The sequence below is a fragment of the Chironomus tepperi genome, unplaced genomic scaffold, assembly GCF_022539635.2.
Source record: "Chironomus tepperi strain 1889 unplaced genomic scaffold, CSIRO-AGI_Ctep_v1 contig_16, whole genome shotgun sequence".
NCBI lineage: Eukaryota > Metazoa > Arthropoda > Insecta > Diptera > Chironomidae > Chironomus > Chironomus tepperi.
Window position 1 is genome coordinate 398,570 of NW_027226138.1, and position 25,877 is coordinate 424,446.

The window sequence follows — 25,877 nt, forward strand, 5'->3', positions numbered from 1 at the left end:
TTTCTGTTTTGAATTTTCATGTGAAATTTCAACGACTTTCAAAAATTTGAATTTTAACGGCTTTAAAAATTTGAATTGAAACGGGATTCAAAAATTGAATTTTAACTGCTTTCAAAAATTTGAATTTTTTAGATTTTCAAAAATTATTTTGAAAAAGTCGTTAAGCTTCAGAACCCAAATGATTGTGTGCTTTAATAACTGACTTCACAGTGCTCTTTCCATGACAATGAAAATGCATATTCGTACGTCATATTGTCACGTGTTAAATAGCTATTGTAAAGAAACAATAGACAGGCCACACTGGTCAGTAAGAAGCTCTTAAAATTCCAAAAGTTAAGCAACATTTGACCATAAATTAGACATATTTATGTGTAAGCTTTAATATGTATTCCAATGAACTAATCAAATGTCACTCGATAGTGCTTGATTGCTGACTTCATCAGAAAAAATTCTTCATCAATTCAATGATAAACAGAAATCTCTTATTTTATTTAAAGGAGTGTCTTCCCCTCATGTATGTATATCGTGTTAATCCCATTGAGATATGAATTCATTAAAAATATATTTAAAAAACCATTTTCGAGTCGTTCTCTCTCACTCTCCTTTATTCTTTTTTTTTTTCTTAACTGCTTCATTCATATGTCCACATTCTTTTTACTTTGCCGTAATCAGCTGATTCCTTCTATATCGGATGTAAATTAATATTATATTGAGTCATCGATTCCGGTTTTTTATTTGAAATTTAAGAAGATTTTTTAAACAGTCTCATAGACTTATAGAGGAAAAGTAGAGAAAGAAACCCCATTGATTGGATGCTACATTATTGATTATTAGTCACTCGACTCGTCAGTATCAACTGAAAAAGTTTTAACAGCTCAGATTTCATTTCAAACCGTTGAAATTTAAATTCTTGAAAACCGATTCAATTTAAATTTTTGAAAACCGGTACAATTTGACTTTTTGAAAACCGTTGAAATTTGAATTCTTGAAAACCGGTTCAATTTAAATTTTAAAAAACCGATACAATTTGAATTTTTGAAAACCGTTGGAATTTGAATTCTTAAAAACCGATCCATTTGAATTTTTGAAAACCGATGAATTTTGAATTTTTGAAATCCGTTGGAATTTGAATTTTTGAAAACCGTTGAAATTTGAATTCTTGAAAACTGTTGAAATTTGAATTTTTGAAATTTGTCAAATCTTAAATATATTTCACATCCGGTAAGGCAAAACAGACAAAGGATGAATATTATCCAATAGCTGATCACTGAGATATTTCCTTAATAACCAAAGTCAATCGATAAGATTTATTAGCATAATGAAAATTCATTGATTTTATATTATAGAGAATCACTGGCATAAAAGTTTATAACCTTTTATTATCATTTAAACTAGGCATGGTACGAAAACAAATAAAACATATATTAACAAATTTTTTAACTAGTACATCATAATTGCAGGCATAATTATGTAATTATCATCACATTATGTGATTAAACATTCAATTTATTAAATTTTTGGTTCAAAGCAGTCATAAGTCTCTGCCACATGGTCTTTGATTGCTATAATCGATCACTTGTTGTATCTAATTGAATGAATGGCTCACTCTCGGACCTTTTATGTGATCGTCGACGTAACATCACTGGCGGTGTATCCTCTTCATCTGTCGATTCATTTGGTAAATTTGCTAAATCAGGTTCCGAACCGTGATGCCTCAATGAATCATCCATCAAGTGAATTTTTTCTTCAACACTTTGTTCAATGACTTTCGAATTTAAAATCCCAATATCATCTAAATCCACGTCACTATTAGAGAAAATGACTGTTGCACCGAGCGGTGAATTTATTTTAAGATTATTTTCATCCGACGATAATGAGAATACTTGATTTTTGGAAGGTACTCGAGTTGGACTTGTAGATGATGAGGATACATCTGGAGATTGTGTAAGTGGTTTAACTGTCGGTGCTGATTTTCTATGAAGTGGTGATGTTGATGTTGATGTTGCAATATCCACTTTTCCCTCACTACTCGGTGACGATACTTTTGATTTCATTATTGATGATGGCTGTGACTGTTGCTGTTGTGGCTGATTAATTGTTGTTGATGCAAGCTTTTCTGCTATTTTCTCTTCCTGATGTTTTGACATGATATCACAAGCCTTCCCAAGAGTACAAATTGTATTTAATACACGACATGAAAATAGGCACAAATATGCGACTAGGAATATGACAATGGCACCAACATTCTTGAATGACAATGAATGGTAAAGTGCTTTGACTAAAACAACCCCCAATGGAAATGGAATTAAGCCGATACGACGAGCAAGTAAATCTGAATGGTCTGAAAATGCATGCTTTTGTCTTGTCTGTGTCACGTCATATGCTATACTAATTGTATATTCTCTATAAACTTCTATGGATATTTCATTAAATCTGGTGATAAATGCATGCTTAATCCAATCGACAACGAATTCTGTAGCCAATACCCAAAAGCAGTCTGGTAGCATGATGAAAAATTGTTCAGTCTTCCAATTGTATTCACGCATAGTTTGTATCATGACTATAACCAGCATTATGGATAAATGAAATCTTTCACGTACATCCGCACAAGTCAATTGAAATAAGTTATTTTTGTCAAATTTCTTAAAAACACTTCCTTTAAGCTCTACAAAATTATTCGACATCATAATTGTCAGCAATCCTTTGTTACTTGAATTAACGGCGACATTTAAAGCTGTTGCTTGAAACATGACTAAAATACTGTGCAACAACATGTAAAGCACGGCAAATACAAAATGTGCAAAAACACTTAAATGTCTTTTGCTTGTAGTTCCTGGTTCCGTTGCAGTCCAATATAAGGCATCAATAATATCTTGACCAAAAGCTGACAACAATCGATCGCCAATTTCCAGCATATTGTAAAACATATAAAGTTTAATGATTGACTGACTTTTAATTAAATGATACAGCATATTTGTATCGGCATATAATAATGCAAAACAGACAATAATCCACATAGTTCCTTTAAGTAAATCACATGTTTCGGCTGCTGATAAAATCCTCTGTGAATCCCTCCTTCGTTTTAAACATCTAATTATTGGTCTAGTAAGTAATGCCCAAAATGCTCTTATATATCTTATAGGTAAGAATGTGAATATATACAAAAATGAATCAAAGCACTGCATCATTCCATACGCTAGAAATTTCTCTAATTCTCTTGGAATTTTCATAAATGAATAAATTTTCTCTCGTCTTGCTCTATAACGCTCTTCGTCATGATCCAGACAATATCCTCTATTTAATTCTACTCGTAAAAAGTCCATCAGTCCAAAGTTGCTACGTTCTATATTAAGTAAATTTTGATTGCGTGTCCTCAATTAATATTTTCAGAGTGATAAAACAACAATGTAATGCAAATTTACCTCTTTCTCTCGGAATCTCGCCGTTTTTTGGTATAAATGGCTCATCACAAAAGTCATTGTCAAACGATGGCTCGCTGTCTTGTAATGAATCAGTTCTAAACCTTATTCGCTTGATGGGAGTTGATGTATCCATGATTTCTGTTTTTGATTTTGCCCGAATATTTACAAAACAAAACAATCACAGGCCCTTGTAAAATTGCGGGAACAATCGAAAATTTTGAATTTCAATTGACCGTTATTAACATAGGCAGCATTGAACAAAACATTGCTTAAAATTTGATTAAATAAGCTATGATTAAGTCAGAAAATTTGAAGGAGAATTCAAATTTTAATCAATTCTTTGAATAGAAAATTTTATGCACACAACTACACTAGAAAGTAAGTTAGCTTAACGGTAAATTAAAATTCGAAAATTTAGTCGAGACACAAACCGATTTTTGCATAACAATGGGCAAAATTCATGAATGATGTCAAACCACAAAAATCAGACTCCCACATAGTAAATTACACAATTATCAGCAGTGACAGACATGACGGAATAGTTCGATAAAAATCCAAAACATTAAAGTTGGTGAAAAAATTTTAGAATAATTTAATTCAATATTTTTAAGTAATAATGAGTGTTAAAGATGCTAGCAATAAAAATAAAGAAAATTATTATAAGGTCATAATAATTGGGGCTGGCGTGGCTGGACTATCAGCTGCTAATCACCTGATATCCAATGGAATTACAAATATTAAAATTCTTGAAGCGAGGAATCGAGTAGGAGGAAGAATAATATCAATTCCCTTAGATACGCAAAGGGTTGAATTAGGTAGGACCTTAATTTGTTTATGACATGCTTTAATTTGTCCAAATTTCGGGTGTCTGCAAAAGTGCACGATTGCGAAATTATCTTTATCGTTTGGTTTGATCTATTTGTTGATAAAGTTAGTGACTAATGAATTTCCATTTAATTATAGGCGCAAACTGGGTGCATGGAGTGCTTGGTAAGTAATCCTTCACATTCTTTGTTACTAAATATTAAGATCCAGTTACATGACTATTCACACGTACCAATCGTCTATAATTTCAGGAAATCCAATATTTGAATTAGCCATGCAACATAATCTTATAAATTTACAGCAAACAGCCCCCCAAAGTAGAAAAGTTATTGCATTAACAGACAATGGAAAACAAGTTCCGTTTGAGACATTACAAGAGATATACGAAGCCTACTTGATATTTTTGCGACGATGTGAAGAATATTTTTTATGCACTTATGCTCCGCCAGAGGATGTCTATTCCGTTGGTGCGCACATCAAGCTGGAAGTTGATATTTATTTAAAATCTATTAGTAACAAAGAAGAGAAAAATCTGAGAGAGATGATTATAAACTGCTTGCTGAAGCGTGAAACATGTATATCTGGATGTCATTCAATGGATGAAATAGGTATAAATTACTCATATACCTTGTGGCTTGTTATACAACAAAATACTTAAATTTTCCATTATAAGCCCACCCCTGTTATAATCCGCCCCCATTTTTCATTATAAGCCTCATAATGATATCATTTCCTTAATTTTTTAGATCTTTTAGAATTGGGAAGCTACACTGAGCTTCAAGGAGGCAATATAATATTACCAAATGGCTATAGCTCTATATTAAATCCACTAAAGGCAACTCTCTCGCCTGATACAATATTAACAAACTGTCCTGTAAGGACGATAAAATGGAAGAGAAAAAAGGCTCCAGTAACAAGTCCGAGTGGCTTGAATGAGATTCCAGAAGAATCTGAAGATGGAAATGAATCGGACAAGACGATAACAGAGGAGCCTAAAAGCATTCAGTATGATGGACGCGTGCAAATTATTTGTGATACAAATGAAGTATTTTATGCTGACCATGTCATATGCACTATTCCTTTAGGAGTATTAAAACATAATCCAAAAATCTTTGATCCACCACTGCCTGAGTATAAACAGGAATCAATAGATCGTCTTCTATTTGGAACTGTCAATAAAATATTTCTCGAATATGACAGGCCGTTCCTAAGTCAAGATGTAAGTGAAATTATGCTGCTATGGGAAGATGACATATCGCCTCATGATGAACCATCGGCAGAGCAAATTAAAGATTCTTGGTATAAGAAAATTTACTCATTCTCCAAAGTTAATGATAGATTAATATTAGGATGGATAAGTGGAAAAGAAGCTGAATATATGGAAACACTAGATGACCAAACTATAGCTGACAAATGCACTGAATTACTCAAAAGGTTCCTTAAAGATCCCTACATTCCCGCTCCCAAAAAATGTGTTAAGTAAGACTTTAAATTGTGCTGAATTTTTAGTGATTTTTTAATGCTGGATATTATTTCAGAACATCCTGGTTTAGTCAGCCGTACACAAAAGGAAGTTACACTTCAATTGGCATTGGTGCTTCCCAAGAAGATATTGAGAATATTGCACAACCACTTTATTCGAATCCGCACCAGTCTAAGGTATGGCTTGAAATTTGCCATTGGCAATATATAATTAATTAATCTTTGGTTCCATTTTAGCCATCAATTTTATTCGCTGGAGAGCATTGCCACTCAAACTTCTACAGCACAGTCCACGGTGCATATCTATGTGGCAGGAACACAGCACAAATTATTTATCGACCGGAATCTCCACAAGAGATTGTCATGGAAAATGATTCAACAGACTTAAGTGCATGGATTCAAGGCATATCACTAGAGTGAGTGTCCTACATGTGTATTAAAAATGTCTTCATAGTTAAAGCTGATAACAAATGTTCATGCCGAAGCTAATTAATTGACGAAAAAAAAAAATCATATTTTGAATGCCTTTATATTTTTTACTTAAAATATTTAGCATTTTGCGTATAATAATTCATAAGTTTTGATCTTCACTGTATGCTTTTGATTCGTGCATTTTAATCTTCATCCTCTAGTCTTGAGACAGAAGTTTCATTTTATTATGATTTATTTTGCATACGTAGATTATCAAATTTTTATTTATGTAGACTGTTTTTAGAAAGGAAATGTTATTTAATAATATTTAATTGAAACTGACAAAAGAAAATAGCAAAAACAGCATAATAAATTGATTTTACTATTAAAAAAAATAGATGTGTCAACTGTTGTTATCGTGATTGTATTGTGTTTTCAGCTTTGCAATTTTGAGTCATTCAAACACTTTTAGGCTGAAAATATGTGAGGAATTAGGCATTTTAGCTTTTGAAATTTTAACGATCTTTTCATATTCAAATTTTTAACGGTTTTCAAAAATTTAAAAACTTTTTCAAAATTTTTAACTGCGTAGTTTCATACCTCACATTCCAAGAATGCAATTTAAAATTAATTACTTCTCACACATATGCATTAAAACACGAAATTAAACCTTAATTGCCGATAAAACGTAAACAACAAGTTCGTGCGTCCTCTAATAATAGCATTAAATGTTAAAAGTATTCAAAAGATCGTAATCAATGTTTGTAAACAATTCCAGCGATAAAGAGTTCCAGAGAATATCACTGGAAAACTGGAAATTCAAAAGTGTTTTTTGGAAGAATGGAATTGCAGTATTGTTTTGTACGTTGACTAAGTCAGTCTAATTAATTTATGTTCTCTAGATATTGTGAAGTAAATTATTATTTAAACCGGTTATCATGGGAAATTGCACCAGTATCCAAGATAGTGACGATGGTAATATATTACCTTAATATAATTAATCCATAATATATTAATTACTCTGTTGATCATTAGAACATCCAACAGAAAACGCTAGACGACAAATACAAGCAACAAGAGATGAACAAAGAAACGATGTTGTTGTTTTGTCTGAAAATCCAAGACTAACGTATAAGAATGATGATTTTATGCTGAGCAATGATGGATCTAATTACGGCGGCAAAATCTTTACTGGATATTCAGGAGTACAACAAGTATTGCTTAAAATGATTTATCAACAGGAAAAGAAAAAGATGGAAAGAGAATTGAGTATCTTATCGCAGCTTAGTCATCAAAATATAGCGACTATTCTTTATCCCTTTGATATAAATGAACGAGAATGTTTTTTAGTGATGACAAAATTTGGAACTAATTTAAAAAACTCGATTGGAACTCGAAAGGATAACACACAAAAAATGAATATAATGCTGCAATTAACAGATGTTATGTCATATCTACAGCAAAATCGTATCCTACATCTTGAATTGTCACCAAGAAATGTTTATATTGACGATGAAACTGATCAAATTAAGTTAATTAATTTCCATAAATCACAAAAGTTAAAAAGAATGTATGGAGTATACGAATTCAATGATTATATCAGTGGATATGCAGCACCTGAAATCGTTAAACAGAAAAAAGTATTTTTATCATCAGACATTTATGCTCTCGGCTGCTTATTCTATTTTATCATAACGAATGGATTTGATTTGCCTCAAATGGAATATGAGAATCAAGCAGCCAAAATTTCAGCACAAATTAACACAATTAAGGATGATTCTACCTTCAATGTTTTATGTAAAGATTTAATCCAAAAAATGCTGAATTTTGCACCGAACAAAAGAATTTCAATATCCACAATTAAAGGACATCCATGGTCATGGTCAGCTGAAAAAATGACGAAACTCATTGTGGATATATCAAAATTGACTGAAAAAGATTCAAAGTTTATATCAGTTTTATTTAAAGGAAGTAAGAAAGTCATTAATGGTGATTGGACACTTAAGCTTGAACGAAATGTAATCCAGACTTTACAAGAAATTCGACAAAAATATCAAACAAATAATGGCCTTAGTCAAGATGAAGTTAAAGGAACTAGTATTTTAAGTTTGGTAAGACAATTACGTAATTTACATGTACATGCATCAAATGACAAATTAGTAAAAATCATGGGAGATAATGATGAGGAATTCATGAAGTATTGGAACCGAAAATTCCCTCTATTAATTTGTCATTTATACAAATGTAAGTTGGACTACGAAAGCAACGAAAATGGATCATAAAAGGTATTTAAGTATTTTACACTAATTACTTATTACAGGCGACAGTTCTGTAATATTCAATTTGATCTTTTTGTTACTTTTTATAAATTTTTATTAAAGTCTATTTTTTAAATAAGAAGCTATATTTAAGTAAGTTACTGCTCCCATCGTGACTTTTTCTTCTCAAACACTTCAGTACCGTCCGATTTAACAGCTGAATAATATCCCAATCCTTCATATTTATGTCTCATGTACGCTATATATCCAAAAACTCCCGTTATGGCAACTAATCCAATTGACATGATGACAATATCTGTAAATAATGAAATATGAATCCATGCTATATTTATGCTTTTTTCAAAGAAATAAGTGAAATTGGATTCTACAAAAATAATCAACTTACTTGGCTTTACATATAATTCATAATTTATGAGTCTGAATGCATAACTTGATTTTAACGACCGAATACCATCACCCGGAGCAGCTTTCTTTATCTTAGCGTCCTCTCCAATTACACTGTCATTCTTGTTATTATCCATAATTTATTAAATTTAATGATTTTCTCAAAACACTTGCGATTAAAATGAATGTAAACAAACCTATTGGAAGGATTCACACTGGAAGTCTGACAATAATTTGAAAATTTAAAAACCGTTATTTTTATATGAAAGTTTTATTTTTTTAAAATAATTGCCTATCGTGCAATTAAAGTAATAAATGACAGCAGGTAGCTATTTAATCCTAGAAGTTGCTTATCCTGCATAGTATTTTAAACATAGCATAAACTGTGATTAAAATGAAAATTTGCATGAATCAACATGGATGATTATGATTACTTATCCAAATGAAACTGGTTCTAACAAAATATACAATATTTTTGAAATGTTAAAAAACCAAAATCAAAATGATAAACGCACATAAGCAGTTTGTTGGATAATCTTTAATTTAATGTAACTATGTGAAATTTCTTCATATTTTGATAAAATTGCAAAAAATAAACCAATTAAGTAGCTTACATCCATTTAGCATTTTTCGAAAAAAATTGTTTTCTCAAAGCAAAATTTTTATAAAAATTTGGAAATAACTAAATATTTCGATTACAATGCTGAAAAGTTGCTTATCCTGCATAGTATTTTAATCAACATGGAATTAAACTCATAAAATAACGCACATAAGCATAAACTGTGATTAAAATGAAAATTTGCATGTTTTATTAAGCTCTGAGCTACATGTTTATAAAGTTCTTATAGATCATTCAAAAATGACGTACCTAGAACTTTTAAGTGGCAGCAAAGTCTAGACACTATTTAAAAAACTGTCATAATTAAGGTGCGGGGATGTGTTTTGCACAATAAAAGACTAGACAGCTATGATGTTCATTACAACATTCATAAATATTTTATGTCATTAGTGTTGGAATTGCATTTATGCCAAAACTTTGCATCTGAAAAACGTATTTTGATAATTTTCAAAAAATTCCTATCTGCCATATTCAATGACCTTGATTTGCAGGACAAAATCGATTGATTTGTCACTTAATTCTTTATTGACAGTTCCAAAGCTGAATATATGTTGAAGTATGATCAAAAATAAAGAAGTATAGACTAATTTCAGCATTGTAATCGGAATATTTAGTTAAAAAATTTCCATTTTTGTAGAATTTTTACAAAAATTTTGCTTTGAGAAAACAATTTTTTTCGAAAAATATTCACTTTAATTAACTGTGTCACACATAAATGGATGTAAGCTATATGCATATATACAGCGTTTTAATATGTAAAGAATTTATTGACATTTTAGAGCACATTGAAGCAATTGCTTAGGTAAATCGTGTTCAAGCAATTAGCTACGCGATAAATGTTCGTGATAAGAATTTACAATTGCTGCAAAAAAGTATGTACAAATAAATATATTTTTATCTGAAAGTAAAATGTTAATGCTGTTGTTCCTTATTAGCTGATTATCCATAAAATTTGGATGTAAATTTTTCATGTTCCATCAATTAATAATGTTGATAATTTTATGTTATCGTACCATTAAAGACACGTGTCTAATATATTTTCACATCTACATCATAAATTTCTCAGCATGCAAGAAGCATAAAATGTCATAAAAAATTGAGCAACCACCCATCCCATCTACCATTCTACATACTACATACTTTTTAAGGACGTGCGAAAAATAAATCAAATTTAAAATACTCTGTGCCATGCAGGAAATTAAATCAAATCATTGGGTAACACATGATAAAGGAAAGGAAAAAAAAACACACAACATTATCATGCTTTTTATTTCTCTCTTATGCTGCTTGCTTGCCTTTTTCCTTTCCTTTTCTTTAAATTTCTCTCATGAAATGATTTTCTTTTTTTTTTTTCACATTTTAGGAGAAAAAGTTTTATGTTCGAAAGAGAATAAAATCATCTCGTAAGCTGCATTTAACTTTCCATTCTTCCCTCTCACAACCGTCTTTTTATTCACATGATAATAAAGTTCTCGTATCATTTAAGAATCATGAAGTTAATTGCCTGAATATTAATGTATAAAAGGTAATAAAAACGCAAATAAATGTAAAAATCAAGGACGATCTCTGACGGGGTGTATGAAAAATGATGATTGATAATTTATGGCAGCGACCTTAATGCAATGTTTATTTACTTATGGACAAAAATAGTCTTTGTATTTGTTGAATGCGAAAACATTAAACGGATATTTTTTGAATTATTAGAATATGCCGTAGTTTCTTCACTCTCTTTTTCTAACGGTAAATTTTTAAATTAGGTATCAGTTTTTAACACATTTTGTCAGAAAGAAAAAGGTGCAAATTAAAATAATTAATTTAAGTAAGTTAACAACATTTTCAATATATTTAGATAAAAATATCATGTACAATCAAACCATATAAATCTGCTGCATAACTATTTTCATTTTTATTTGACCTTTTGAGGCAAAAATTACATAAAAAAATTTAAATTTTAGAAAATTATAAATTAATTCAACGAATTTGTTATTTCTAGTATTGGAACTGATTAATTAAAAAGTTCTCTATATAAAGATTGACACTGAGAATGCTTTGGTTCCTCCGATGAAGAATTCAATTATTATTCTTTCTTTTTGAAGTGGGATTGTGCTTATGATTTGGCTCAATTCCTTATCATTTGTAATCAAAGTGAATTATAGAGGCCATTTATCAACAAACTGTTCATAGTTAAAGTTAGCTCGGTATAATATTTTAAAGTAATTTAAGCTGCGCTAATTTCAACCAAAGTGCTTCATCTCATTTAAAGAATTATAACTACTAAAAATGTTTCATCTTGAGACTATACATTATCAGATTAAATTATACCAAGTGTAACAGTAGAACTTAGTTCTCAACTTTTCAACATTATTATTTCCATTTCTCAATTATTTATTTTGAAATTAGATATGCCTCACATTATTTGCATTATAACAATTAAAATCATTGGTTAGAATGGGAAAAACGGAAATAAATTTAATACATAAACTTCTCCTTGATGCCACAATGTGAGCTTAAAGTCATTATGTTACGTAAGTAACGTTCCACATTTGATATGAAATAAATTTACCAGCAATTTTTCACTTCCCCTTCTGCTTTTCCGTTTGCATTTGAATAAATTTATGGTAAATATAAGCATTATACTTGTTGTCACGTCTTTATAGGAAGAAAACTCAATTGAGTGAGTCATGTACTTTGCTCATCAATTTACACACAAATATTGCCATTTTGATGAATGTATACATTGTAATAAAGATTTCCAGAAGCCTTTAAATCCATAAAATGAAAAATCATCAAAAATAAGCCCATTTGGTATCGTTTAGGGGTCATTTATGAGTGACGTATTAATTTTAATTTTGATCTATCTCCTACTGAGCAATTGATACTTGATCGATTTTGGCTGTTGCATGTCTGTAATGTCTAAGACAGTGCTGGACAACCTGCGTGCTGTGGCATTTTTTTTCGGAAATGTCACGAATCCTATATCATGTGCGATTTCGGTCGGGGCTTACCACCAACATGGTGAGGAATCAACCACCTTCAATGGAAATGTCACACGACATAAGAGAACAACCCCATACCAAGCATCAGCTGCCTAATATCGAAATCTTGAATAATTTAAAGTTCTCATTCCAAATTGATTCTTTCGGCACTCGCTGAAAATTTCTGTGTAAACAATTTTCACAGTCTACAGCTAATTTAATGAAGGCTGCAAATTTATTTTGCAGACTGAACCATCGAACCGTAGATAATAAATTCGATTATGACTTGAATGTCGTCACTCCTTTCCATATTAACCATATGTATGTTCAATACTTTCAACATCAAATCAATCAAATGTGATCACTCAGGAACGAAGAATGCTCGAAGCATGGATGAGTTAAATGTTTAGCATAGAAAAAAATTAATGCAAGATTCTTGTATGCCTGCAAGATGAATGAAATACTAAAGCCGATTTAAGGATGTGAACGATTTTATGAAGTACAGAAAGAAGTCTTTATAATGCTCTCTACAATTAGCTTTGTTACCTATAAGTATGAACGTAAGGAATCAAAGCTGAACAATAATAAAAATATTAATGTTCAATAGCTTCTGATCATAAACTTAAAGGAGAATCGATGAAGGATTATGTCATACATGCACTTTTGTCTTGTTTAAAGATTTAAAGAACTTATGGCTTTTGTTGCTTGAAAACTTATAAAGAAAATTGATTGATAATGTAAGCTTTATAAGAAAAGGCTATTTTTAGAGTGAATGGATTGAGTATTAAGCTCATCATTTGAGATTGGCTGCTCTGCAGCTTTTGGCTGAACCCTTGTATGTATAAAGTGCTAAAATGGTGTGCTGCGATACATTTGGCAACTTACCTACTGGTTTTAGCCACTCACTAGTGCGTCTAGAGCTAGGATCGGACACTCCAAAAGTACTGAAATTATTGAATTTTATATGAAGTATGTACACCACAGTGCTTACTGTATCCAGGTCTAGAGCATATTTTGAAAAGTCCTGACGGGTCCTGACCTATACCAGTATTCACAACTATCAAATTTACACGATTTTTAGTAAGAAAATGCTTCTTACTTGAATAAATTTATATCCTATTAAGTTTTTCTCATGGATATGTTCACATGCTCAACAATATGTAAATGTAGTTTGACTAAACACGAAGAATGAAGGAAGAAGAAAATTAATCGTCATAAAAACTCTTGACGTCTTCTCAAAAGCCACAGGAAAATTGAGATGTCATTTATAAGGATATCACCACATGACATACAATATGAAAAGAACTGCTCAAAGGAAATTTACGTAACCACATATCGTATCTAACAGTCTCTTTGCATGTACACTTACACTTGTGTCTTGTCTCTTGTTTGTCTAACAAAAGATTAATAACTCATCCCTTTTATTTCCTTAAACATATAGCGGCATACAGCATATAATAAAAAATACTGTACAAATGTATATATTTTAGCAGCAGTACCTTTTAAAACTGAAATGGTTGATTTGTTACAGAATGAAAAAGGCTTCATATTTCATGCGTGAAAAGAAGAGAACAAAGTCTCATATATAACAAATATGATTCTAACTATGTTCCTACACATATATGAGCTTTTTATGTTTTCCTTATAATAAATGTTCCTATCAAATTTTCTACATGAAAATGGAACGAAAGAAAAATGAAGTAATGACTTTTTACTGCCTACAGAATCATTTTTTATGACGGAAAATTTTGGGACGAAAATTTGATTTTCTAACTGAAATGAAAAAATAAAATAAAAAGAAGTAAAAAATTCGGTCGCGGCTTTAAAACGCATTTTTAATCGATCTGTTTAACACACTTATAAAAAAGAATGATAAAAGAAACGAGAGTCGTAAATTCATTGTAGAGAGCTTTTATGGAACGAACCTAGATGCATTATAAATGACTGAATAATTAGGACGAGAGCTTACATTAATACCGAACCTAAAATCGTGTTGCCAAATTAGCTACTACACATCAAAACTGCAATTAGATTCTGTGCTGTATACTTGAGCTTATATGTCCATAATATAGATTTAAGAATTATTGTTAAGTTTCGACCATAAATCGTAGCGCTTTAAGAGGTTTTCTTGTATGTATGCTTCTGTTTTCTAAAAGTAGAAAATTTTGCTCAATTTAAGCGGAAGGATGAATCTAAAAAATTGAACATAACCGTCACTTTCGGAGCAATGATCGTCTGACTAAACCTAATTAGGTCTAGAAACTAGAGCATTAGCTATTTGCTGCATGTCTTTCCTGAATAATCTTTTAAACTTGATATTTTCTACACAAGAGAATGTTTTTATTTGATTTACGAACTTTCTAAAAGCTTTATGTCTGTTGCCAAATACAAAAGCTTATGCATACCTTGAGAAAATTCTTAAAATCAATCCATAACATCCAGAAAGGTGTACGGACAAAAAACAAGCTAAAAGTTGCTAAAAGTCAACACTTAACTTTGAAAAAAATAACCAAAGAGAGCAAAGTGCTTCCAATATAATAGAATATACGGCATGACTTGTGGTTTCTTCTTTTATTTCTCATCCTCCGAACTGTTGATATCGTTGTTACTTTTAAGTGCTTCTCTATGTTGCATAACTCGTACCATCTACTATTTTTTTATGAGCAGTAAAGTATTACAATGTCATAAAAATAACCAGTAGCACTTAATAGAGAGTAGTTGTTAGGTGATTTTCATGTAGAGATCATAATTTATTTTAACATGTGATATCATCCACTTTATGCTGCTTACATTGGGACATACATAAATGAAAAATCTAATTTTCACATATATAAAAAATCAACATTGGGTTAAAGGTTTTCAATACTTTTTTGTGAAAAGATACATGCTGGTCTAGTTTATTCCTTTACACAAATAAGCTATGCTGAATATTTCACATCATCTTCTTCCTCTTTCTTCACAAGAATAGAATAATGAAATCACAATATTCATGCTATCTCAAAAAAAAATCCTCAAAATATCTTTCATTCCTATTTTCTCTTTACATATCTCTTGTAGCATGCTTTTTTGAAAAATATATGAGCTGATTAAATCAATCTGGTAGACTCCATTTCATTTATTTCATTAAATCTTCTTTGTGGAATCTTGAAATTTTTGCATACCTTTTGTTTAAATATTCAACTGATTGGGAACTAAATTGTTTGTAGTAATTTCTGGATGATTGTAGTTTCCTGCTTTATGTAAGCTTTTTCTAATCTTTGTAGAAGACCCGATCAGTATTACCGCGGCATTGGGATTAATTGGAACATGGGTCGAATTTCACTGTCGTCTTGGTTCGTGGTGTAACATTTGAATGCAAGAAGTCTTGGTGTCTATAAAGTTCAGCTCTTACTATTTCTTACGTCATAGTCCAAAATGAAGACTAATCTGTCCTTTTTCTGATAAATGCCCTGAAGGCCTTCAAAAAATTTCGTGACTTCTTTTATTTTGACCCTTTTTGTTTCTCTCTGTAGAGAAAAACAAAGCTAAGAAAATGAAACAGAGCTTTAAAGTTTCCCCTAAAAGTGCCGTTTTTAGAGCGAAGCTTAATGAATGAAACTGAACTTTAAAACTTCCACTTCATTCTCCCTTAAATGAATTCTCCGCTCTCTAAGCTTCGCTACTCTCTACAAGTTCTTATACCCGAAGCACATGCTTGTAAGAGCACTGTTACATCACAGTATTAACGATAAGGTCCATAGATTCCCGGATGGCACTGTGACGACTGATTTAGACCCATTTTTATAGCGAAAAATTAGTTTCGCCTCATTATGCCACTCGGGATCCTTAATATAAAAAACAATAGATAAAACGAATGAAAATGCTGAGAAACAATAACAATCAAGACTATATATAGAATCAAGGATATAACCAAAAACACTCATGGAGTCCGAAAGCTACAATAAAATTACACGCTATGCGTGGAAATTACTTCTAATTTGGGAGCTAACTTCTGAGAAAAGCTAAAACTTCTGACAATGTTCAACAATTGCTTTAGATATTGAGCATTTGAAAGTCTGCAAACTGCACACAATTTCCAAATAATTTCAATTTAGAAAAATTGCCTCTTTTACTCTAAAAGGTCTTTTGCCTGACTGCACATCAACAAAGAACTTCTGTTACCTTCAACAAGCATGACTAAACAATTTATAAGAAATGCCCTCTAACCGCCTACAACGTCTGTCATTTGAACTTTTGCAATTCCTTCTTCTTCTAATTTTATCCCAAACATTGTCACAATTTGTTGGATCATAAACGAAATTTTCATTCCAAAATACAGAAGAGTCAGATATATCTGCTAGACTTCTACTTATGCTATATAACCTTATCCATAATATTCTTTTGATAGAGATAGTAAAATGTTCTATCCTCTCTTGTTCCTTTTTTTTCTAAGGCTCAATCATACCGAGAAAAAAATGAAGATGAAAATTGAATGAGGAAAATGAGTAAGGAGAAAATTGTCTATAAAAAAAATCTTATTAGTTCGGTGTCGAAAATGTGAGAATCATGCTGTTACTTAAGATTTTTTCGGCATCAAAAGGGATAAGATGGCTTTTGATATTTCAAGTAAATTTAATTACATTTTAATTAATTGAGTTTGACTTCGAGTGTTAATTTAATCAGTGAAAAAATGAAGCTGAAGATTAAAATTTAATTTAGACAATTACCTAACATTTAATGGGACATAATATTTTCAAAAAAATTTGAGTAGATGGGATGGTTTCAAGTTGGTGTGATCTTTTTTCAATTCTGTTTCCAAATGGAATTAGAAAGAATTCATTGATTTTAATATGCCTAACTTGCTTGTACATAATTGTATAAGCTTGCCTTGTATTTTTCGAAGCCGAAAGACGACTCGGATTTCGTATGGAAAAGTCGACTTAAGTCGACTGCACTTCACATAAAATGTGATAGAGCATCTAAGTACAGATGCATCAACCAAAAAGATCTAAACACAGTCTAAAAGCCTTCAGAGCAATAATAAAAGTTCAAATTTGCACTCTACCAAGCACTTCAAACAACCCCAATAGCTTAGCAGCAGAAATCAAATACGACCAGAAATCAAATGACGCGAGTTCGATCCTCTAACGGAACAAAGTGTTATTTTCCCTGCTATCAAGGCAAAACTTAGGCTTTAAAGTATCCAGATGAATAGCTTTAATTTTTTTAAATAAACCGCGAATCTTCAGGCATTTTTTTTTAAAGCTTTTGAACAGATTAGCTTCGCGAACTTTAACTGCTAAATTTGTTAGTTTTGGATGGTATTGCTATAAATTCTGAAACAACATCTGTCTAGCAATGTCTGTTTCGTTTTTCTTTGAATTTTCCTAATCCTAATGGTTATTAAAGCTTGCAGAAGCTCAAACGCTATGCAGTTTAATAGACAGAGTTTTGATAAATTTAAACAATTTTAAGGTGGTAGAATTAAAAATTTTCAAATCTATTTCATAAAGTTTTTGACCATGCGATTACAAAAGTTATAAAAACAAATCGCTGGCAATATCCAGTGACTTGCCGAGTGAAAGAAGCAGTTGCTTTAAACTTCACTCTACTTAAATTTACATTAGTTATTCTACTTAAATTTACATTGAAAATAAGGTAATTTTCTAATGCTATACTTATCAAATCCACAAAAGCATCAATGTTTCAATTGTAAAGCTTGTTTTTGGTTTTCATCCCCAAAAATCCCAATTTCAAGTTGATGTAGACTTAGATAAATAATATACGATTGAGCGGATTCATAAAATAATTTCTAAATGAGCAAGATCCATCTGGCATTATGCAAAGTTTCATAGATCTATATTAAGGGTTCCAAATTATATCCCACGACTTCTTCTTATTAACACATAAATAAACATATTACATGAAATTTCCGCACAACTACGTAAAATTAACGACCGCAACTTAACTAATAAAGCAAGTGGATTTAGGAGCTTAGAGGAGGTTTAATGAAATTTTTTTTATGATGATATGATTCATTTTGTATGTGGTTAAAGGCAGATGGAATGTATCATGCATATGTTCATTTTGAACACATGTAAATCCCATAAATATTTTAATATTAAAAAAGATCATGTGCGTTATTTTTAACTTACAGCAAAAAAATACACACCAAATACACAAATGCGCACAGATGTCTAAAGGAATTGTAATTTCTCAGAAGAATTGTTACATATCTGTATGATAATTCTGGTGCTTTTCTGTATATTCATCTTTCAATATGCCTGCATAACCCTACGCAATCATTTTTGCAAATTTTCATTCCGAATATATCTGTTCATATTCATTTCTTGAGCTTTTGAAAATATTGTGATAACTCGGATGGGGAAGCTTGTTTGAATTATGCTGCAATATTGTGAAAAAGCTTTCTTTACACTAGAGAATTAAATGAATTTTTACAAAATTTTGAATATTAATTGTTCAGAAAATTTCCAAAATTTAACGACTTTTCAAAATTTAAATTGTTAATGTCTTAAAAAGCTTTAAAAAATATTTAAAATTTAACGGACTTTATTAACAAATTTAAGGCTTTCGCAAATATACGATCAATTTTGCCTAAACGCTACCCTAATTTATACTCCATAACCCCATCCTACCCATCCTATCAATTTATGATTACATTGTCTGCATAAAAAAAGATAAGAAAAAGCAAAAAAGAATGTAATAAAGTTAAATGATATGATTTTTCATGATACCCTTTTTTTATATCATATCATAATGATGTACGAGATATGATTTACAGATGAAAGAATTTAAAACAAAGGAATATCATAAAGAGAATCCTCTCAATTTCATCTTGTCTACCTTTTAGCACATAATTTCCGCATGATGTGACAAATTTTAAATATAAATATGATGTCATTTACAGATCATTTAATTTTGATGTTCTGTTTTAGAAGAAGTCTCAGTTGAATATCGAATTCTCTCATCATGAATTTCATATCCGGTACCAAAATATATTTTCATTTTAAATTATACATAAAATGAGCATGACTGTACAACAAAATAGATTTAAATTTAGGATATATGCATGCAAAGGAATTACTTTTTGGATTTACGTTTGATTGAGGTACTGACAAAAACATGCAAAAATATTCCAGAAATGTTAATTACTTACCAAAACTTATTACAATATCTCAATGTCTCTACATGATATATCATGATATAAATCCATCTTGATTTCTTGTAATCGAAAATATTCAATATTCACATTTGACCTATTTTGACAGAATTCAAGTCCTGCGTCATAAGCAATTAGGTAAGCCTAGATGAAATTGTTTACATGAATGGTCTTTTTATGGCTTGCCAATTTGACATATATGGATGTGTACACACAAACAGAAATTTATATATTTGTGGGTTTGTTCTACACAGAGGTGCTTCAATGAGAAATAGAACGATGTCTAATCATTGACTGATGTTTGTGCATTTTGAATCAAAATTCACTTGAAATTAATATGAAAGAGTCATTCATGATGGCTGTTAAAAAACTCTATGATATTTATGATATCAATCTCAATGGAAGCTTCAGTTAGTAAGAATTATGAGCCTGAGGACGTTGTAGACAGCAAGTGATCACGTGGAGAACCAATGAACTTTTGGGAAGGAGCTGTTCATGGAGATAGTATTGCATTTGGAATCAGCATTCAGTAAGCAGTAGCCTACGTAGTCTTGTGCTAGATTTAGATGACACAAGTGATCATAATTGATCTGTAGGGTCAGCGAAGAAGGTAAGCAAGTAAAAGAGGATAATAAATCGCAAAAGTCAGTTGATTTATTCAAAATTTGACACCAGGCTGACGTGATTCTGGTATAATGCCAGATTTGAATCGAATTGAGCACAAAGTCAGAGTCAAGCCAACCAGATGACGGATTTTTGATCAATTTACCGATTTACGCTACATATTTTTGAAAGATTCACATTTCTTTATTGCCTAAAATATGTTCATCATAAATGAACGACATATAGCCCTTAGATAAAGCAATGAAAGCTGATTCTTTGAAAATTACTTTGGGAAAATTAAAGAAAAACAAAGCTGTGTAATCAGGAATAAAATAGTACTTCTATCTCAAATTATTCCTCATTCCACAATCAAAGCATCATCAATTTTGATGAAAAATATTCAATAGACACTCAAACCCATAAAGCATCCCTGTATTAATACTGTATAATCGAATACCTATATCATATTCTTGTCTTTTCATCCTCCATCTCTCTTAAAGGCTCATTTACTATCTACTTTTTTTCTGCTTCCTAGTTGTTTTAATGCCCATTCCTTTTAGCCATGCTGTCTATCATTTAGCACACGTTTTTCTATAATTTTTTGTTCTCTTTGTCTATGTCATTTACTTTTTTTTACTTTTACATCATCACCGTCATCATCATGTCGTTCAAATCGTTTCCCATTCTTTTTTATTTCCTTTTTTTTTGTTTGATATAGCAGAAAGCGACTGGGAGAGACTTTATGAGGATAAACCTTTGTGTAAAAGAAAGAAGGAGAAAAAAATGGAAAGAATAAAGAATTTTCATCTGCATTGAATCGCAATACACATATCAAGTGAAATGAAAATAGCAGCATAAAATGAAATTTATGTGAAGCATTTCATAGAAAATTAATTAAAAGACGACATGAAAGCCATGAACGTTCAAAGCATTTTTTACATCGCTTTTCTACATCTTTTCATTTCATCTTTTTTTGTATGTACAAATATATATATATTATATGATGACAAGCTATAGCGAATTGAATAATAAAATGGACATGAGAGGAGAGGTAGGAAGGAGATTTAAATAAAGGTTTATGTCAACACGAGATTTATTTGAATGAAAATGCTTTTCATTTACCACTGTGTACTCTCGATGAAACATTTGGACGTTAATTATAAACTTTTAATTGAAGCTTTCAAATTATTCTGTATGACTATTAACTTACTCGAAAGGTACACGAAGTGAAAATTTCGGATATAAGTGTATCCAGGCTGACATGTCTCTAGTTTCAGATTTAACAAAATTAGGACCAAGCTAGAATTACTTTAATCTAAAGGACACTGTTTCTCCTTCTTTCCGCAAAGTGCTTTTTGAGTTACTAAATAGAAGATTTTAACATTATTTACAAACTCACTATAACTGTAGGGTCCCTATTAGGTGTGCAAATGTGGAACATAAGCAGCCACGTACTGCACTTAGCCCAACCACACCAAGTACCAACCTCTCCTTCGCGCGGTAGAGACCGTCAATCCAAATTACATAGAAGAGCGTAGACAACCCAAGCCCTGGTTAATATTAGGTGCGTTGGCCTAGCTAGCCGCCGTCTTTAAATTTAGCTCAAATGCTAAAAGACCCAAAGAGAGAGTCGGTCTAGAACTAACAAAGACGACCAAATCTAATCGTAAAAGAACTAATGATTCCTGAAATTTCTTTAAGCCGATGAGCAGTTTTAAGCGACATCTGAGGGAGGCCATGGATCACAGTTGATCTGTACGGTCATCGAAGTAAGTAAGTATGTGCTACAAATGTAGGCCCAGATTAGAACGAATAGTCAGCCTTGTGTGCAAGAAGCCATGAAATTTAATGTCTAAACCAGAGCTAGAATTCGACTCGAGCTTTGTTCTAAACAGCAAAGGTTCATGGCTTTAAAAACAGTCAAAATACAGTCAGTAAATATCTTTCTTGTGCTGCAAGATTCAAATTTAGCGGTAAAATTATCAAAAACATATTTCCATCAAGAGCATCCATCATCACTCAAAGAAATTATTCAAGCTTTCAAAAAAGCTTTCAATTTTACCCGCAAAATATGCATTGCTCTCAGTGCGTCAGCAAATACACATGCAGTCCTGTATGCGTTTGTACATAATGCTTTATTGTTTGTAACTTTATATGTATAAAATCGTACATAACAGAAGATTTTGAATGCACAATTTAGCACGATGTCCTGTGTGGATAGTAAAATTTGTTTATACATGAAATTCGTATCTATCTACTACTATGATTCTGCAAAATTTGTGAATGTACATTTGAAAACCACCATGATATATGAGCATATAGATAGTTTTTTGCTCCCAATTTCTGGCTCATATATATTTATTTTGATTTTGGTCGGACTCACAAATACATTCAAGTGTGTTACGGTACTCAATATTAGGAAACGTTTGTCATCAAGAATTTTCATTTTTATGGCACCAGACATCGGTTATCGGTGCAATTTATATTTTGATAGATGTTCGTTGTGCTTTTAAAGAGAAATAAATTTATTTTAAATTTATCACAGCTAATTGACGCTTTAAGTCGATAATGTTGCATCACTGCACATAAGGTAGCATTTAAATAAAAAGAATGTCTTTTTCATACGACACATGAATTCGAGATAACTGCAATATTCCACCTTCATGTTGCACTATGCAGTTCTTTTATTAGACTTCTTTTTATAGAATCTGTTGACATGAACATACTAAAAGCTTTACAATTTTTATTCTGAGAATTGCACTTCTTCATTCGTAAATGTTTATTTAAATGCATAAATATGGTGGGATGCTAGCTGCGTAGGAGACGAGTAAACAGTTAAAGGTAGTTCCTACCAGTTCCTACACACAAATGTTCTAATATATTTTACTCTAAGGAACTTTATAATGAGCAATAATTCAATGGCAGCATATTCTTCCCGAGCGACACATGTGAAGGCTACGTTATTGAACTTTTAATCTTTCTCCTAAGCTCCTTTATTCCCGAGCAACAGAAATGATGAAGGCTTCGTTATGGAGTTATTAAAGATCCGGCAAAGCTCTTTTATTAAGACGGATTAACACTAAGTGAAAGCTGCCTCGGTATGGCATCTAAATGGCTCTCAAATAGTTCCATTTGAGGTTAATAAGCTTGATCAGCACATTACTCTTGGCAACCATATGACGTCCAAATGTCAATTTTCATGTTAACTGTCCAAAAAAACTGCCAATTTGATGTCATGTAGCAGCTATTTGAGGAACTCAAAGTGCCAGAGACAAGCTAGATGGTAGGCAAAAGACAATAAGCTGGTAAAAGCATCATCAAAGGAGGGGTTCTGATCCCACTATAATCTGGTAGGTCTATTAAGTGCAGTGGTTTGGCGCAGCCTCACTCGTTAAGCAAAGCCTTAAAAGCTCCTTGATACAGCCTTCTTTATTTGTGCAACTCGGGCTTAATTGCCATTGGCAGAAATGATTTCCAAGAGTTGATTAATGCAAAAAAATTATAAATGCAAATAAGTGCTCATATTCATGTTATGGACCATTTTAAATGTTCACATATTTATGTCGAACAATGCGAATTTTACATGCAAATCTATAATAATGAAATATGGTCAAACAATGAAATTTTTTTTTGTATTTTGCTCTTTTGAAAAACGATTATGTTCCATGTGAACAGAGAAAAAAAAATCAATTCCCAATTCCCAAAGCATACATGCAGAAAATATTTCATAGCAATTGAGACGAGGTAGGAAAGGCTTTCAATAGGCACACAATTCACATTAAACAAAAACCTGAACTGCTAATCTCCTTGCTTTCAATTAAAATTTTGATCCAGTTTTCATAGACCAAATCTGAGATGAAATATATCCATTCTACATGGGGGTCGTTTCGATGTTATGTGACATGATGGAATATATTTGAGATTGTGGTTTACAACTCAAGGTTACGGTTTGTAACAGTAGTCCTTATGTTTCATACGTCACTGATATAAAAAGATAAGAATCTGATATAAGACTGACTGATTTAAGATAATGAAATAAGAATCTTCAGCCATCCAATTCGTAGCAATAAAATCTGTACTTCATGTAAGCATAACCACCGCTTTCAGCACCTAACAGATCTACGGATCCATAGATCCACGGACAATATTTGATTCAGTAGCCAAAAACCCTCACACTGCCAATGAGTTCTTAAGTAAAGCTGATCTAAGAACGCTGATCTAGGGGGAGCGCGTTTAGGCTCAAAACCCCCTTTTTTGTTCAAAATTCTTCAATTTGCTAGGGTTTTTCAAGAGAAAAGTACAGTGGCCCAATATAATTTTGGAGTTCATACACAATAATTTCCCAACCCCCTCTCTTCCCCTACTACTAAATTTCTAACTCCTACCCTGTTTCTTAATCCTTCATCTCCATTCAAAATTACGTAAAATCTGAACAAACCACCTCAAAACGAACCAAAAAGAAGAAATCTTGATTCCTTTGCATTTTGTCTACCTTCTAGCATGTATATTCATAAAATATCATGAATATTGTTCATTGTTGAAGTTGTGCTCTATGCAATCACAATTTCTGACATTAAAAATATTTTTTTCTGCATGTTAAAGGAAGAGATTTGTTTAGTGTAGATGACAAGTATCAAGGCATTTCACTTCGTATATATCCTATGTTTATGACATATAAATATGCCTTTTTGAGTACAATGAGTGGGTGAAACGGAGGAGAAGACGAAAAAGAGACAAAACAGGAAAGGATATACATAAAAAAACTAAAGGCAAAAATGTTGTTTAATGCTGTCGTACTTTTGTCGAGATGAATATTCGAATATACATAAAGAAAGAAAAAGTGATGAATCATGTTCTTCACTTGCTTCTCACACTTTTTTTTTGTGTTTTATATAAATTTTATATGAATAGCATTTAACACATCCGAGATAAAAAAAGGGACACAAAGGGGACGGAGAGGATGAAAAAAAAATCTCATTAAATAAATTGAAGCTGTTTTTTTGCAGCTTAAAATTTCGAATTTGTGAAAATGTTTCATCAAGATTATTAAGATGAATTGAAAGATAAAAAGAAGGCAGAGAGGTTTAATGGCCTCTTAAAGGATCGTTTAAGTACAATTTGATTCATCAGTAAAAGTTAAATTTAAATTGTTATTGTAACATACAAAAAAGTGATGCTTTTGAAGTTTTCTATCAGACATCTTATCATATTAAGTTCTTCAAAGGCTCTTGACATTTAAAGCGAGCAAATATTTAAATTATTATTCTTATTTTAAAGGACGTCTTCATATAAAAGTATTGATTTTTTATGGCATTATTAACTATATAATATTGAGGATGGTTGAGGACTTCAGAGAAGGACAAGGAAAAAAATGTTGTGAAGTATATAGATTGATTGATATACTATTACTTACTTCTTTGGAGAAGACGCACGAGGGCACATTGCCGCATTTAGAGTTTGCCGGAAGGTGGATCTGTCTTTAGATGATAACTTCTGCCAGTTTCTATTCCCCGACACTTTTGCATAGTTGCTCACACATTTGTGAATGGTTGATTTAGCTTGTATTCTTATGTAATTTATATTTGTTTGATAGGGCTGCTACTACAGACAAAAATGATGCTTTCATGGTACACAAATAGCGGATTAAAATACCACTATTTTATCTAATAGCGATCTATTTGCCTGTTGGAGAGAAGTGTTATTGTGGTAAGAGCACCG

At 31.5% G+C, this 25,877-nt stretch overlaps 4 protein-coding genes across 4 annotated transcripts; 2 read left to right on the plus strand and 2 right to left on the minus strand.

Annotated features, from left to right (window-relative positions):
• Nucleotides 1–1,333: 1,333 nt before the first annotated feature.
• LOC139092119 (protein TAPT1 homolog) lies at nt 1,334–3,606 on the minus strand. The gene is made up of 2 exons (XM_070642412.1): nt 3,423–3,606; nt 1,334–3,343 (listed from the first exon to the last, which is right to left on the minus strand). Exons 1-2 carry the CDS (start codon nt 3,553–3,555, stop codon nt 1,563–1,565), a joined length of 1,914 nt encoding a protein of 637 aa, XP_070498513.1. The 5' UTR covers nt 3,556–3,606; the 3' UTR covers nt 1,334–1,562.
• A 370-nt stretch (nt 3,607–3,976) lies between these two features.
• On the plus strand, nt 3,977–6,528 carry LOC139092871 (peroxisomal N(1)-acetyl-spermine/spermidine oxidase). The gene is made up of 6 exons (XM_070643426.1): nt 3,977–4,237; nt 4,386–4,412; nt 4,499–4,855; nt 4,994–5,726; nt 5,786–5,906; nt 5,967–6,528. Exons 1-6 carry the CDS (start codon nt 4,039–4,041, stop codon nt 6,147–6,149), a joined length of 1,620 nt encoding a protein of 539 aa, XP_070499527.1. The 5' UTR covers nt 3,977–4,038; the 3' UTR covers nt 6,150–6,528.
• A 327-nt stretch (nt 6,529–6,855) lies between these two features.
• Nucleotides 6,856–9,171, plus strand: LOC139092882 (serine/threonine-protein kinase/endoribonuclease ire-1-like). The gene is made up of 2 exons (XM_070643438.1): nt 6,856–7,115; nt 7,176–9,171. The coding sequence occupies exons 1-2, from the start codon at nt 7,079–7,081 to the stop codon at nt 8,420–8,422; spliced, it is 1,284 nt and encodes a 427-aa protein (XP_070499539.1). The 5' UTR covers nt 6,856–7,078; the 3' UTR covers nt 8,423–9,171.
• Nucleotides 8,508–9,000, minus strand: LOC139092885 (small integral membrane protein 8). Its single transcript, XM_070643453.1, has 2 exons — nt 8,805–9,000; nt 8,508–8,714 (listed from the first exon to the last, which is right to left on the minus strand). The coding sequence occupies exons 1-2, from the start codon at nt 8,938–8,940 to the stop codon at nt 8,557–8,559; spliced, it is 294 nt and encodes a 97-aa protein (XP_070499554.1). The 5' UTR covers nt 8,941–9,000; the 3' UTR covers nt 8,508–8,556.
• Nucleotides 9,172–25,877: the final 16,706 nt, after the last annotated feature.